The 14,986-nt window shown below is 39.0% G+C and overlaps 1 protein-coding gene across 1 annotated transcript in view; it reads right to left on the bottom strand.

Annotated features, from left to right (window-relative positions):
• The window catches only part of LOC133528479 (kinesin-like protein Klp98A), a 43,705-nt gene that overhangs the window by 12,382 nt on the left and 16,337 nt on the right, over positions 1-14,986 (bottom strand). Inside the window, 7 exon segments of the mRNA XM_061865870.1 lie at positions 392-560; positions 2,452-2,580; positions 3,840-3,950; positions 9,264-9,437; positions 11,275-11,431; positions 12,846-13,020; positions 13,288-13,477. Coding sequence (XP_061721854.1) covers positions 392-560; positions 2,452-2,580; positions 3,840-3,950; positions 9,264-9,437; positions 11,275-11,431; positions 12,846-13,020; positions 13,288-13,477 — 1,105 coding nt within the window.

A 14,986-nucleotide genomic window follows, 5' to 3' on the forward strand; every position in this document is an offset into this window, starting at 1 on the left:
ATCTATGCAAATTTAGCGGCAGAGTGTGGAAGCGCGACCATAAACGGCAAAGTCCTATAAAAATATAACGTTTAGTGGCGCTGCCACACACTTTGTTACTACAGAGTTATACTCTGTATCATCAGGTATTCAAATAAAAGTAAACAAACTATTTGTACATTTTCGGGTATTTACAACATTTGTTAGTTAACCAACCAAATACAAAACCCCCTGGATCTGTCACTAAACGACCTGACTGACTGAAATGTAGGTTAATACATTATTTGATCATGTAATGTTTTCATCTACCCTCAACTGGCTTAAGCAGCCTTTTGAGGGTAGATTTTGTTTACTTTTATTTAAATACCTAAAGAGAGTATAGTTTGGACGGACTTTATGACTATACACTCACCTCTCCTGTCCGTGGGGCTGAGGTCTGAGGCAAGCGCGTGTCTGAGGCCCAAGTCTTGAGTCCCTAGGAGCGCGAGTTCAGCTTGCAGTCTCTCTATCTTGACCCGGTGCGAGGCCACGGAAGCCACTCGACTTTGTAGTTCGCCCTCCAATTCTAGTAGCTCTTTTTTCTGTTAAAAACACAATTCTCTTTATTTCAGAGTATATTTGTACGCCTCGTACTACATGGAGGCGATCAGTTGAGAAGGAGGCTAGCTCAATTGGACTCTGCTGGAAAGAGCTGGAAGTAGCCGCTCAGGATCGCGACAAATGGAAAATTCTTCTGCGAGCCCTATGTCCATAAAGAGGGATTACAGGATTACATCATCATCATTTGTATGTTATCGACATGATAAAGACCCGAAAGATTAAACTACGTCCAAAGGAGAGGTATGGGCACTGTGAATTTCATCTCGCTTGTGTGGTACGGCACAGCACAGCGGATATCATTCCAGATCTAGAGCAGAGCCCAACTGGGGAAGTACCTCCACCTTACAGAAAACTGCAGCCAAAACATCGCAAATCAATCGCAGACCCTACTCATAGTGTTGTGTTATGTCGGTGAGTAAGATTGCCAGAGCTCAACGAGGGTGCGGAGCGTTAGGGTCGGCACCGCGCATGCGGCTCCTTGGAGTTGCAGGCGTACATAGCCTACGGCAACTGCTTACCATCAGGCGGGCCGTATGCTTGTTTGCCACCGACGTAGTATTTAAAACAAAATCGAACCGTGTTAAAATGACATTAGGTCTGTAATGTCAGTAACAGTAGTAATTCGGGAGTGAATTGCAAACCTTAGGAATTATTATTTAATATTCACCCGTAAGTCGCAATAGAAGCAAAACAACATCACCCGCACTCTTAATTATCATAAAGTTGTCCACGCGAAATAAATAAAAAATATTAAACCCCCACAGTTTTGTTGCAATTCGCTTCTAACATAAAAAGATAATGACCAACATTATAAGCTCCGATGAAAGAACTTTCACCCGCTACAAAGAAGCATTTCACGTACTTGGCAGTTAACGTGTTTAAGGATAAAAGGGCATTGTCTCGGCTGATTAAGAACGCAAACAAGGCTTTTATATGTCACGAAGATTATAACATTTATATCATAACTCGTTGACATTTGCCGCACGCGATCAACGCTCGTTGGATATAATGTGTTTTTTTAGAAGTTTTTATTTAACTTGCAATGTACCTATGTATGTTTGTACGGGTCTAATCTCGCCAAATTTGACCTACTTCCCGGTTTCCGATGAAGCTGAAAATTTTCATACATATGTAAATACGGTGACAATGCAATATTATGGTACCATCGAGCTGATTTGATGATGGAGAGAGGAGGTGGCTAAAAGCACTCTGTGATAAAAAAAACACAAGCTGTGTTTGGGGTTTTTAGAATTGCCTCGATGAATTGAAATCCTCGAAATCAGTTGCCTGTGAAAAGAAAAATACAGTCGGGCGACAAAAGATTGTAATTTTTTTTGCCAAGAACTTATTGTATATTGTATAGGATACAAGAGTGAAACTGTTTGTTCCAAGAAATCTGAAGCATTCCACTAACGTGCTTAGTGTGTGATGGAATGGGATTATAACTACCCTAAAAGGCATGTTTGGTGAATTTCAATCCATAGAAAATAGTTCGTAAACTATGTGTATTAAACCTTACCTTACCTGACCTTAGAATACGTAATCATGGCAATGTCAAGAAAAAGTTGGTCCACCCAAACCCAAATAAAAAGGATTTGACCGTAGGTAATTCATTTTTTTAAATACCACGTCAGTGGCAAACAAACATACGGCCGGCCTGATGGCAAGCAGTCACCGTAACCTATGCACGCCGGCAACAACAGAGATATTACATGCGCGTTGCCGTCCCTTTAAAAACCTGTACACTCCTTTTTTGAAGAACCCCATACTGTAGCCCCTCGGGAAAACCTCGACAGGGAGCTCATTCCACAGCCAAATTTGTTAAATAAAAAAAGTCCACGGTTTATGAACTTTATGGGGTTTGTAACTTACGTGTCTGTCGACGGTGTCGCGGATGGTGGCGGCCGTGGTGGGCTCGCACTGCAGCAGCAAGTGCATCAGGCTCTCGGTGGACGTCTCCGAGCTGGGGGACAGCGGGCTGGACGGACTTGGAGTTTGGCTCTGTGGGTACGTTCAAACATACATAAGTCTGATATTAACTTTTTTAACAAGCAAGAACGTCTGCGAACGATGCTATTAAGCTTAGAATAAATTTAAAAGTAAAAAATTACTGTCTTGGGTGAGACTTGAACTCACGGGAAAAAGAAAAAGAAACACAGAAGAAAGGAAGCAGTGTAACGTTCTTACGGTAGATGTCGCTAGGGTCCCCTAGACCCATATGGTGGAAAATTTGCTGCCTATGGATGAGGTCTTGGTGGCTCAGATGGCAGAGCGCTGGAGTATCGATCCAGAGGTCGTGAGTTCAAGTCTCACCCCAGACAGTAATTTTCCCATTTTTAAATTTATTCGAAGCTTAATAAGTCTGATACTTTCTAAATTTACGTAAGTAAAATACTTAAGACAAGCCTTTCAAATGTGTGAAAAGTGTTCAGATACACATTCCATATTGGAAATTTCATTATTTCTTTAGTTAAGAAGATAAATCCTTTCAACTTATAATTTAACTGTTATGAAGATCAAAGAGAAATAGTGCAGTATAAATCAAATAATCTACTTAATGCGTTTTCGTAAGCTGTACACAACTAGATACATGCAATAGAGGCGATATCAGACACCAACGAGCGGTGGAAAATTTATATAAATTAAGGTAGGTTCATAGTTACATACGAACATTCCAAGATATAAAAAGCTTATAATAATTATTACTCATACGACATGCAATGATTGTGTATAAATAAATGATATAAAAAATCGAGTGAAAAACTGTCGAGACCAGACCTGCTAGCATGAGTTGCGTTCTCGCGCGCGACTTCATACATCTTGCGCGACTTAAAGTATGGACTTGCGCGCGAGAACGCAACTCATGCTAGCCGGTCAGATTATTAGAGTTATTTGTCTGCAGACTTAGAATTTAATCAAGAATGCATATACGAACACATGTTTCCGTCAAATCTGTCTAACTGCTGTCTGGCGCACAGATCAGACAGTGAATGGCAGGAGTGAGGCATATTATACATCTGTGCTTCATTCTCACTATTCCTTGACAGATTTGTTCCTAATACACATTAGCTCGACGTATCTTCACGTACTTCCCTAAAACCTGACCTAATATATGATCACGCGCCATATTGCGGAATTTCAATGGAATTATTTTTGTCATACTAAACTGAACTGTCACCCTATACATGAGAATAACAGCGCCCTCTTGACAATGATCATATATTTCTGGTCATGCTTTAGCTAATTCCTTCGTGTCCTACCTCAGTGATGCCCTGTGCCGCGAGTTCCACCCGCAGTACACGTTCGAGTTCGGCGCGTTTCTCCTCGACGCGCGCTCGGAGATCCGCCACATGCGAGTCCTCCTGGTCCGCCTAATGCAAATTATAATGTAAAAAGTGGTTCCGAATCGTTCAGTGGTCAATAGTTTCATACGATTTTTTTTATCAAAAGTTAGTTTTAAATCATAAATTAATTTTCTGTCATTGACAAAGTGAGTAACAAGCACTAGATTTATATTTTCATTATTGTCTTCGGTTACTGATTATTCATGTAATAAACCAATTTAAACGGATTGTATCGCGTATAATGAACTGAAATACTTTCCGAACTGTCGAGTTTTTTACGAACACCTGTGGTCGCTTTAAAATGTAGGGTGGTATTTGAAATTTATTATGACACATTCCGTTTAAAGGGTTTTATATGATTAATTTTTTCGTGACTTATAGACAAAAAAAATTCAAGTGTTCACTATTTTTATGTTGTTTAAAACAACTGGTTTTAACTATGAAACATATTATTTGTATTTAAAGTAAAAAAAAAAATAGTTCCTTAATCTATGATATTCACCATAACTTTAAGAATAGACTCCTCCAGCCTCATTTGAATACGCAATCACATGTATCACTCACAACCACAAAACAATTCGGAATCCACACAGAAACAAAAAATAAAATGCACAACTTTTATTTAGGCAAGACCTAAATCTACAAAAGCGGTATGAATAGTAATAAAAACACTACAAAAACATCTAAGAGCAGGTGATCAAAATATACAATAAGTAAAACAAGTGCATGCGGCCGAATGGCGCGGCGGGCGCGAAATAGTGAGAATAATATGTATAAAAACAATCATCTCATTGTTCGTGTTAATGCGATCGACGTTACCACTGGTTCTCGAAAGGAATTTACCATCGCCTAATACCTCTCGCGTCGAATGATGGTCTTATGACAGTTCCTGAGTCTCATTTAGTTAGGCTAAATTTAAAAAAAATTAATAAATATGTAAGAATAAGAATAAGAATAAGAAACCATTTATTGCCACACAAAATACAATGTTTCACTTAAAAATAATAATAATAGGCATGCGCGGCAAAAGGAACGGACTCAGCGTACGCTGCGTCAGCCATTTTATTACAAATTGATTGCGCAGCGCTGATTTTCAGTCCGTCCCCTTCACTGAACCACATTGATATGACATGCGGGTTAATGGATTTTTTTGTTTTATTACCAGAGATAGCTAGTGTATACAATTATAGTACGAAAAAATAAAGAAATTTTTATTACAAGTGAAAATTTATTATTTTAATTTGGTATTTACTTGATATTGACAACTGGTTACATTTATAACTCAAGTATTTTACTGAATAGGTACAAACAATGCCATAGTCATAAGTTTCGTTCATTGAAACGTACAGCGATAAGTAATAGTACTTTTTGTATGAGAGAATACTTATAAAAAAAAAAAATACTAACTTATAAACAACAGGAATAGTAAGTGTCCAAAATATAGCACAACACCATTTTAAATAATTATATCCTCTGAGGAAATTTGGTAATTTAATAAAAGTAAGCTCAATTTGCCTTTAAAGGTTGGAAGGGAAGGTATGTTAAATTGTTACATGTTTAAATAAATTAATATGCTAGACTTCCAAAAATGTCTACAAACATTTTACGTGGCAGCTACTTCGTATAAAAATGAACTGTCATAGAAACCGTCATTCGACGCTAGAGGTATAAGGACATATTATTCATAAAAAAATTACAAACGTAGCATTCCACGACTTTTACGAAGTATTTTAGGTACTTGTTCTTTGACTAAAGGACTCAATAATGCTTAGAACAATACGGCAGAAAGGCATCAATTTAATGCAGCATCGTAAGTTACATGTTACTAACTCCCAGTATGTTTATAGAGAGTCTATCAAAATTTCTTTATCTGCCTCTCTATCGCTCGAATATGCAAGAGTAATAGAGAGGGAGACAACGAAATTTCGATTTTCACATTTCGCAGTAGGTGTTTGTGCGAGTAGCGCCCTCTACGCAGAGTTTTGCGTAATATTCCCTATTTAGGAAAATATTTAAGTAAGCGACAGTTACTGTATCAAACAAGAGATCGAAAGAGATCTTTAGCTATAAGACCGCCTGTTGTCTGCCTCTATCATTCCTCAATAGGCGGGTCCACACAGAGGCCGAGGCGGCGCGCTCGGGCGAGGCAAACGCGCGCGCCGCCTCTGGCGAGCCACGTCTATATATATACACTGGCCGTTTTGGGCGCGAGGAAATCGCCTCGCGCATATGCTCGCTCTGTGTGGACGCGCTTAATCGTTTTTTTAAGCTGTATCTTTGACTGAGGTGTTCCAATAAAGAGTATTCGATCTATTTATCCATCAAACATATATATATATATATATTGACGACCGGTTTGGCCTAATGGGTAGTGACACTAGTGACCCTGCCTACGAACCTGATGATCCCTTCAAATCCTGGTAAGGGCAATTTATTCGTGTGATGAGCATGGATATTTGTTCCTGAGTCATGGGTGTTTTCTATGTATTTAAGTATTTATAAATATTTATATATTATATATACTGTTGTCTAAGTACCCTCAACACAAGCCTTACTGAGCTTACTGTGGGATTTAGTCAATTTGTGTAATGATGTCCTATAATATTTATTATTACTTTATTTCTCTTTCTTCTTAGGATTATGTTTTTTATAATATGGATATAAAAGTACAATATAAAAATACATTAAAAAATACTATACAAAATAAAATGTTTATTATTATTATTATATTCGTGAAACGTTAGTACCGCCGCAGGATTGATTGCAAGAGATACATCGATCGCATGTGGTGATGCAACGACGCGGGAAACCGCCAATAATTGCAATATCTAGTTTCCATACTGATTATACTCACTTTTCGCTCGGGTACAGTTCATTAACCAATAATTATTAACCACCTACTTTGCATAATACAAAGGCCCGAATTTATTTCTGGTATTGCTTACAATTCTTAGATAATTCAAATTAAATCAGACTGTTATCAAAGAGGTGATGAAATTAAAAACATAATAAAATAGTTAAATTGAACCAGCGTTAACATTATTTCAAAATGTATCATCAGAAAATACGTGTTACGATATATATATTATATATATCGAGCCTACATAAAATCAGCAGAAATGTATTTTATACATTAAATAACTAACTTTTTTTATTGACATAAAAGTTCATAACTCTTGGTATCTACAAAATAACTATAAACATGGAATTTCTCACGCGTGTAATTAGAAAAAAGTAGGGGAAAGTATTTCCTAATCGCTATTTATTTATGCTCTTAATAACTTATCCACTGTTTTACGACAAGTTTGTATCGCATCAGCGATTACATGAAAGCAGTCGAATACGTGCATAACTTAAATTACTCAGCGAATGAACTTAGTTCTTTATTTGGATATACCTACAGTAAATCTGGTAAAGCCCACAGAAAATGGCATTAAAAAACTCTTAACAAACAGTAAATCATTACTGGCCCAAAATATGGTATTAGCAAAACCACAAAAAAAAAGTAAATAGTCTTGTAACGACCGAACTGTACAGTAATAGTAAAAAAGGGTAAACCATTTTATAAACTTTCAGCAGTTTTTACTGTAGGTCGCATATTCCATTACCACGCTTGCCTAATTCTACCGTATTCTTGCGCAAAATAGTAGATCCAGTCCATTACACATTGAATACACACAAACGTTTTCTACTAACACATGCTTGACGTCGATTTAACTTACCTTGGAGTTTTCTTCCTTAAAAATAATGTTACCATTCTGGTTACGATTACTGTCACTTTCATGCTACAATATTTTTTTAAATATATTTAGACACCGAGACGCAACCTTGGCACGGCGAATCCATCCGACCGGCACCGCACGAAGAGAACCAAATTCCATATCATCCGGCTCGCGAAAAGCGGAGACTTTGCTGTGGCCGTCTGGTCAAAAATGTTGGAACCTCTTGATCTAAAAGAGCCTTAACACTACACACTAACCGCTCGTGTATGTGTATCAGCTAGTGCCCTTAACCGGTCGCATCTCCCAGTAAGTTCTCGCCGTCGTGACGCCCGCCCCTAACGCCATAAAGTCCTAATTCTATATATTCATACTCACTCTTCTTCCTCGCGTTGTCCCGGCATTTTGCCAAGGCTCATGGGAGCCTGGGGTCCGCATGGCAACTAATCCCGAGAATTGGCGTAGGCACTAGTTTTTAGGAAAGCGACTGCCATCTGACCTTTCAACCCAGAGGGTAAACTAGGCCTTATTGGGATTAGCCCGATTTCCTCACGATGTTTTCCTTCACCGAGAAGCGACCGATAAATTTCAAATGATATTTCGTACATAAGTTCCTAAAAACTCATTGGTACGTGCCAGGGTTTGAACCCGCGACCTCCGCAAGTCGCACGCTCTTACCGCTAGGCCACCAGCACTTCATATTCATATTCACTGCTATATACATATTCGACATATGAAACCACTAACCGCTCGTGTACGTGTGTCAGCCAGTGCCCTTAACCGCTCGCATCTCACAGTAAGTACTCGTCGTCGTGACGCCCGCCCCTAACGCCATATAGTCGTAATTCTACTTATTCATACTCACTGCTATATTCATACTCGACATATGAAACCACTAACCGTGTGTCAGCCAGTGCCCTAAACCGCTCGCATCTCACAGTAAGTTCTCGCTGTCGTGACACCATACTCGTAGTACGCAACTAAGATCGTTATAAAAAAAAAACAATGTGGTCTGGTCGGCAACTAGACCGATGTCCAGCTACCACGCACAAATAAAGAATGAAGAGCGCAGCCGTCGCCGCACGCAGGTAACCAGTAAGCGGAAGTTGGTTTTCACAGTTTTAATCAAACTTACTCTTAAACGTTTTTTTTTTTTTTAATACTACGTCGGTGGCAAACAAGCATACGATCTGCCTGATGGTAAGCAGTCTCCGTAGCCTATGTACACCTGCAACTACAGAGGAGTTACATGCGCGTTGCCGACCCTAACCCCACCCCCCCTCGTTGAGCTCTGGCAACCTTACTCACCGGCAGGAACACAACACTATGAGTAGGGTCAAGTGTTATTTGGCTGCGGTTTTCTGTAAGGTGGAGGTACTTCCCCAGTCGGGCTCTGCTCTAGATCTGGAATGACATCTGCTGTGCTGTGCCCTACCACACAAGGCGAGATGACATTCACATTGCCCATACCTCTCTTTTGGACGTAGTTTAAGGACATACCCGGGTCCAATGGGTGTGCGATGCTATCTGTACAATAGGGAAACTACATGGTTAATATAAAATTATATCTGAAAAATGAAGTGCCGAAATATAAACACAGTCGACATATGAAAGCACTAACCGCCCTTGTGTGCGTGTCCGCCAGCGCCCTCAGCCGCTCGGAGCGGGCGCACAGTTCCCGGCGGCGACAGCGCAGCGCGCGGCGCCGGTGCGTCCAGCCGCGCTCCAACGCGCGCCAGTCGCCGGACAGTCGCCGGCATGCCGCTGCGTATTCGCGCTCCATCGCTTCTCGCTCCTGTACGTATATACTTGTTCATATATTGTGATCTTTGTTGAGTATATTATCGTGATACTCTAAACAAACTATCCACATCCATATCATAATTTCCCTATAATATATTTGGGAGAATCAACTTTTTAGCGTCACTCGTTGCCATGGTTACGATTAGTAGTCCAAAAGTTCATTGAAATACTGATTTTATGGTACTTAAATGTATCAAACTTGCGTTTTTGTGGTCGGTAACCAATGTCCATAATAGGCCCCCTACTAAGCATGTTAATAGAACGGCATACAACGTCTTTTCAAACAAAATGTGCCACTGTTGTCCCTTGGACAACGGGACAGGATAACAAAACAAAAAAAGTTGATTCACCCATTTAGAAACTATAAGTTAATGTCCTATATTAAGAAACCTGTATCTGTGGTTGCATCGTAATTTTAATGTAACCGATACTTTAATTAGATTCAAATTTAGAACATCTCTTAGAAACATAGAAATTTAATTTTGCCTCTATTCTAATATCAGTTAAGATAACGTTTTATTCGATATGAAGTGTCAGTTGCAAACAATTTTGACAATTCCCGCATGTTACTTGATATAAAGGTACTGATACACATGCTCTATAATAGCATGCTTAAACGTGTGCTTATGAGCATGCTTGGTTTGAGCGTGCTTATGCACTGTTCACATTTGCTACAAATAAGCATGCTAATTTTGAGCATACTCACGAATAAGCATGTTCAAAGCAAATACTCCGAATACACACGCCATTTAGTAGCGTGCTCTCTGCCACGAACGATGGACGACGTAGCTTTCCGCCTAGAGCTCAATAAAATCATTATGATAAATAGACCTTAAATTTTTTATTTTGGTTTTTAAGATCTTTAAAGTTAGAGTAGAATCATTCATATTGTTTAACAAGTCGTCGTAAGCATTGTTTCTTGCGATGTTATTTTTATATTGAGGTGACCGTGGGTTCCAAAGGCATTCATTATTTCTGTATAAAGTAATAAAACGTATGGTTTTCTCGTCACCCCAGCGAGACATTTTGGCAGACGCAGGCACATGCACCCGTTGCAAACAACAGATCGATACTAGCATGCTTATTAGCAAACGTGTTCACACTTGCTATTACCATTCCCCTCTCTACCCCCGCCTCAGGTAGCACGCTCAAAAATAGCAGGGCGTGCTATCTTTGAGTATGCTACTAAAAAGCATGCTAATTATGAGCACGTCGTAGACACACATGCTAATAGGTAGCATTTGCTCAATAGTAGCATGCTTTCATGCTAGTAATTAGCATGTGTATCAGTACCTTAAATGATATGGCATTCGGCCCCGGACTACAGTTTGTCTCCGAATTAAAAAAAAATACGGATCATGTATCGCCATTTCACGTTTAGTTTATATTTAATTCATTTGTCCGTATACAAAATGTTGTTGAAGCTTGTGGTATTTATGTAACTATACTTATACATAATTAAGCATTAAAATACTCGTATGATCCTTTTATGAAACTCATTTCATTTGTTCCATAAACCCACACTCGTATTTTAATGCCGTTCATTATGTAGCAGTCACATAAACTACTCTTAAAGTCACTGTAAACAATAACGAGGCTGAGAATCCGCTCAATAAATGTATGTGCACACGGTGCATTTCTCAAAAAAATATGCACGGTAACACAACCTTAGGGAAGAGCCAGCTGATTTGATATAAGGAGATATTTGTGAGCAAAGCAAGGTCGTTAATTACCAAAAGATATGTAATTCAGTTCACTCTTGAATCTTGAATTTTCTTTGAAAATATGCGTGAACATATGACCTACAACAATAAATGTCAATAGTATACCTCATCCAACTTTTTCTGAGCTTCAAGCAACTCCTCCCTCTCGCGATGCCAGCGTTTTTGTCTCTCTTCTTGCTGCAGAATAAACTGTTGTCTCTCTCGCTCTAACTCCGCGCGCTGAGCTTCTATCCTTTCGCACCGGATCTCACCTTCCAAGTCCCTGACAAACATTTTAAACCATTAGTAAAATATGCATTTTAAAATAAACCTTATCAACTTAGAACACAGTTGAATTTTAGTACTCAGTGCTGGCAGCTAGACCCATGGTGAATTAAGAGAGCAGAAACAAACAGAGAATTATCAAGGGCTTGTAGCAAAATTGTCAGTCTACTTCACGGAGAGGTGACAAAAGTTTTTCCTTCTTGTCTTAGTTTACATTGAAAAGTAAACCTGATCCACTTACAATAAGGTCGTGTTTAGATTTCAGCACATGACAACAAGCTAATGCATTTTTGTTTTATCTTAGCGGCTTCAATGGACGGGTACATTTTAGTACATTACGATACAAGTGCGAAAAATAGGAAATTCGAAACGAGTGGCGATAAATTAAAACACGACCGAAGGGAGTGTTTTAAATCGACACGAGTTGCGAATTACCTATTCGCACATGTATCGTACAACGTTTTACAGTACATATGGCCCTTTAAATGTTCGACACAGTAACGTAATATGCTACTTCTCGCACTAGTGCTATAAAGTAGCCCCATATGTACTGTAAAAATAGTTATTTGTGTTTGCCACGATTTTACACGCGGCACGCAATGTCCTTCGATTCCTCCCGTGGTGCGCATACTATTTTTCTGCTGGACGGAGGTGGAAAGCGACAACTTCGTTTAGCGCAGCGGGAGCAAAGATAACGCTTTGCGCCCGGAGGGCAGAAAAATAAGTTTTCAGTGCAGGTTAGAGCGCTGACGCGTTCTTTTCTTACTTTACATACGTGGCTTTAAAGGCAATGTCAAAGTAAACCTTAATGCACTTAAGATAGGGTTGTGTTTTGGTTTTCTAGCAGCCAGGTTGGTGGTGGACCAGGGGAGCAAAGACAGCCGAGACAGGTTCATGAAAGAGACGTTTCCATCCTGCCTCAGTTTACATTGGAAACTAAACCTTATTAGCTTGGCTTATGGGGGCGTGTTCAGGCTCACTTTTTCAGTGAGGAAGATTTATTTTCATTATATTTTGATGGCTTCAGTAAGAGAAAACAAAAACAAAGCCTTAGCCACTTAAGATAGGGTTGTATTCAGGTTATCAACGCCAGCTGCCAAGTCGGTGGTAGACCAGGAGAACAGAGATCGCCGAGACAGGTTCATGACAGGCGTTTCCTTCCTGTCTTAGTTCGCATTGGAAATTAAGCCTTATCCACTTACTACAGGGTCGTTTTTAGGTTTTCACCATATGACAAAACAAACTAACAGTTCTTGTCCTATCATAGCGGCATCGGCGGACATTTACATTGAAAACTAGACCTTATTAGCATCTACGATAAGGTCTTAATTAGAGTTTTAGTGCAGTACTGAAAACTGACGCGTTTTTTTCTTTCGCGGAGTTAATTTCAAAGTAAACCTTAATGCACTTACGATAGGGTCGTGTTCAGGTTCTCAGTGCTAGCAGCCAAGTCGGTGGTGGACCAGGAGAGCAGAGACAGACGGGAGAGGTTCATGACAGAAGCGTTTCCTTCCTGTCTCAGTTTCGCCGCTTCCGCGGGGTCGTTGTAGCGGAACATGTTGGTGCGGCCGAGCAATAGGATGCAACCTGGACATGAAATGCGACACATTACAAGTCATACCCATAAATAATGACATCACACGTTTATCATTCAAAATCATCACGTGCATCCTACGAGCTTAAATTGCATCAAATTATTTTGAACTCTAGAGGATGAAATGCAACTTTACACACTATTTTCAAAGAATAAAGAGAGCCTTTCCGGGGGTGAAGAAAAGTTTTTGGTCTTTGGCGTGATTTTATTAATTTTCACCGCGGTTATTATCCATAATTCGCAATATTATTACAACTCACCCTGGCTAAGTTTGGCCGCCTTGTCTAGCAGCACGGTGTTGAGCCAGCAATGCGCAGCCGCCGCGGGGTGGAGTGTCGCCACGCCCTCGTGTAATGTGATCCGGCAGTGTAGTGGCAGTACTCCGGCTCCGGAGAGCACTATGTCTGGTGTTGGGGAGTATTCTTCTGTGCCGATTACCGTCTCACCTTCCTGGGAACAAAAGATAATTAATTTATTATATGATTAATTTAATTGCAATTATTGTTTGTTATTAGTGTTATTGCAATGTACTTCATCTTTGTTTTTGTTTTTGTTAGGATGTACGAGCATTATTTGTAACTACGATTTGGCAACTTAGAATTTCAGGTTTATTTTAGTAATTTTATGTATTTAGGTTATATGGTATTCATACTATATTTAAGGAAACTGTAGGTCTATAAGTATATTACCCTATATTGCAACAATTTATCAATATAAGAGACTGTTTGTTTCTAAATAAAGAAAAAAAAAAGAAAAAGAAAAAAAAATATTAGCACGTTATAAATTACGATACTACGTACAGAATTCTCACTGTCAAACATAATGGATGTTTGCAAATGGGAGGTTACCTATCATGTGAACATATCTCTCTCTAATGCATCACATCTTCTCTCGCTATGTCTTTGGACTGTGTACTGCGCAATACAAATGTAAAAGCAATCAAAAGATGAAAGAAGGCTAAAAATATGAAATGAAGCAGACATACTATGCCTACTTGTATTTGGAAGTGGAAACGTAGTGGAATAGATTTATTTAGTTCAGGTGCAGACAGAGACAGGCTGTTTTTGCTACAAAAAAAAGTTATTCGCCTAAAATGTAGATTTCCTCCGGATGAGACAGCCCGACAGCTCTTCATTCACCTCAGAGTCTTGACCGTGCCTTCACTCTTTATTTTCGAGGTAGGTAAGTACGTGAGAAGGAACCCAGATGAGTTCCCCATAGCAAGGAGTAACTCCGCAAGGAGGAAACCTGGGCTGGCTGTCCCCGCGCAATGACTCCAGAAAACCGGCAAGTCTCTCAAGATAATTAAATAAATTTAAATTTTTAAATATTATAGGACATTATTACACAAATTGACTAAGTCCCACAGTAAGCTCAATAAGGCTTGTGTTGAGGGTACTTAGACAACGATATATATAATATATAAATATTTATAAATACTTAAATACATAGAAAACACCCATGACTCAGGAACAAATATCCATGCTCATCACACGAATAAATGCCCTTACCAGGATTTGAACCCGGGACCATCGGCTTCGTAGGCAGGGTCACTGGTTGTCAAAATAATGGGCGCTTAATTTTTTTTATAAGATTCCTGAGGCAATTAGAAACATTGACACGGAACGTCAATTTATAAACAAGCTTAAAATGTAAGTAAAGTAAATAAATATTCTTTATTACACCACATACGAAACAAATGTATTGCTTGATGAAGGCTTATTACACAGTAAACTTGTTTTTTGATGACTAAGAGTCCCTAAATGTATAGCATAAAATATATGGGTGCTTGTCTGAGCAATTATAAATAATATTAGTCATAAGTGGAAACTGTTTTGGTTGTGAATTATCTAAATTAATTATTTTATTGTAATATTTTGCCTGTTTGATTCCCAAGTTTAAATAAATAAATAAAAACCATATCATTTGACATTGACATAAATGCATTTATAGTTAATT

This window comes from Cydia pomonella, chromosome 19, assembly GCF_033807575.1.
Source record: "Cydia pomonella isolate Wapato2018A chromosome 19, ilCydPomo1, whole genome shotgun sequence".
NCBI lineage: Eukaryota > Metazoa > Arthropoda > Insecta > Lepidoptera > Tortricidae > Cydia > Cydia pomonella.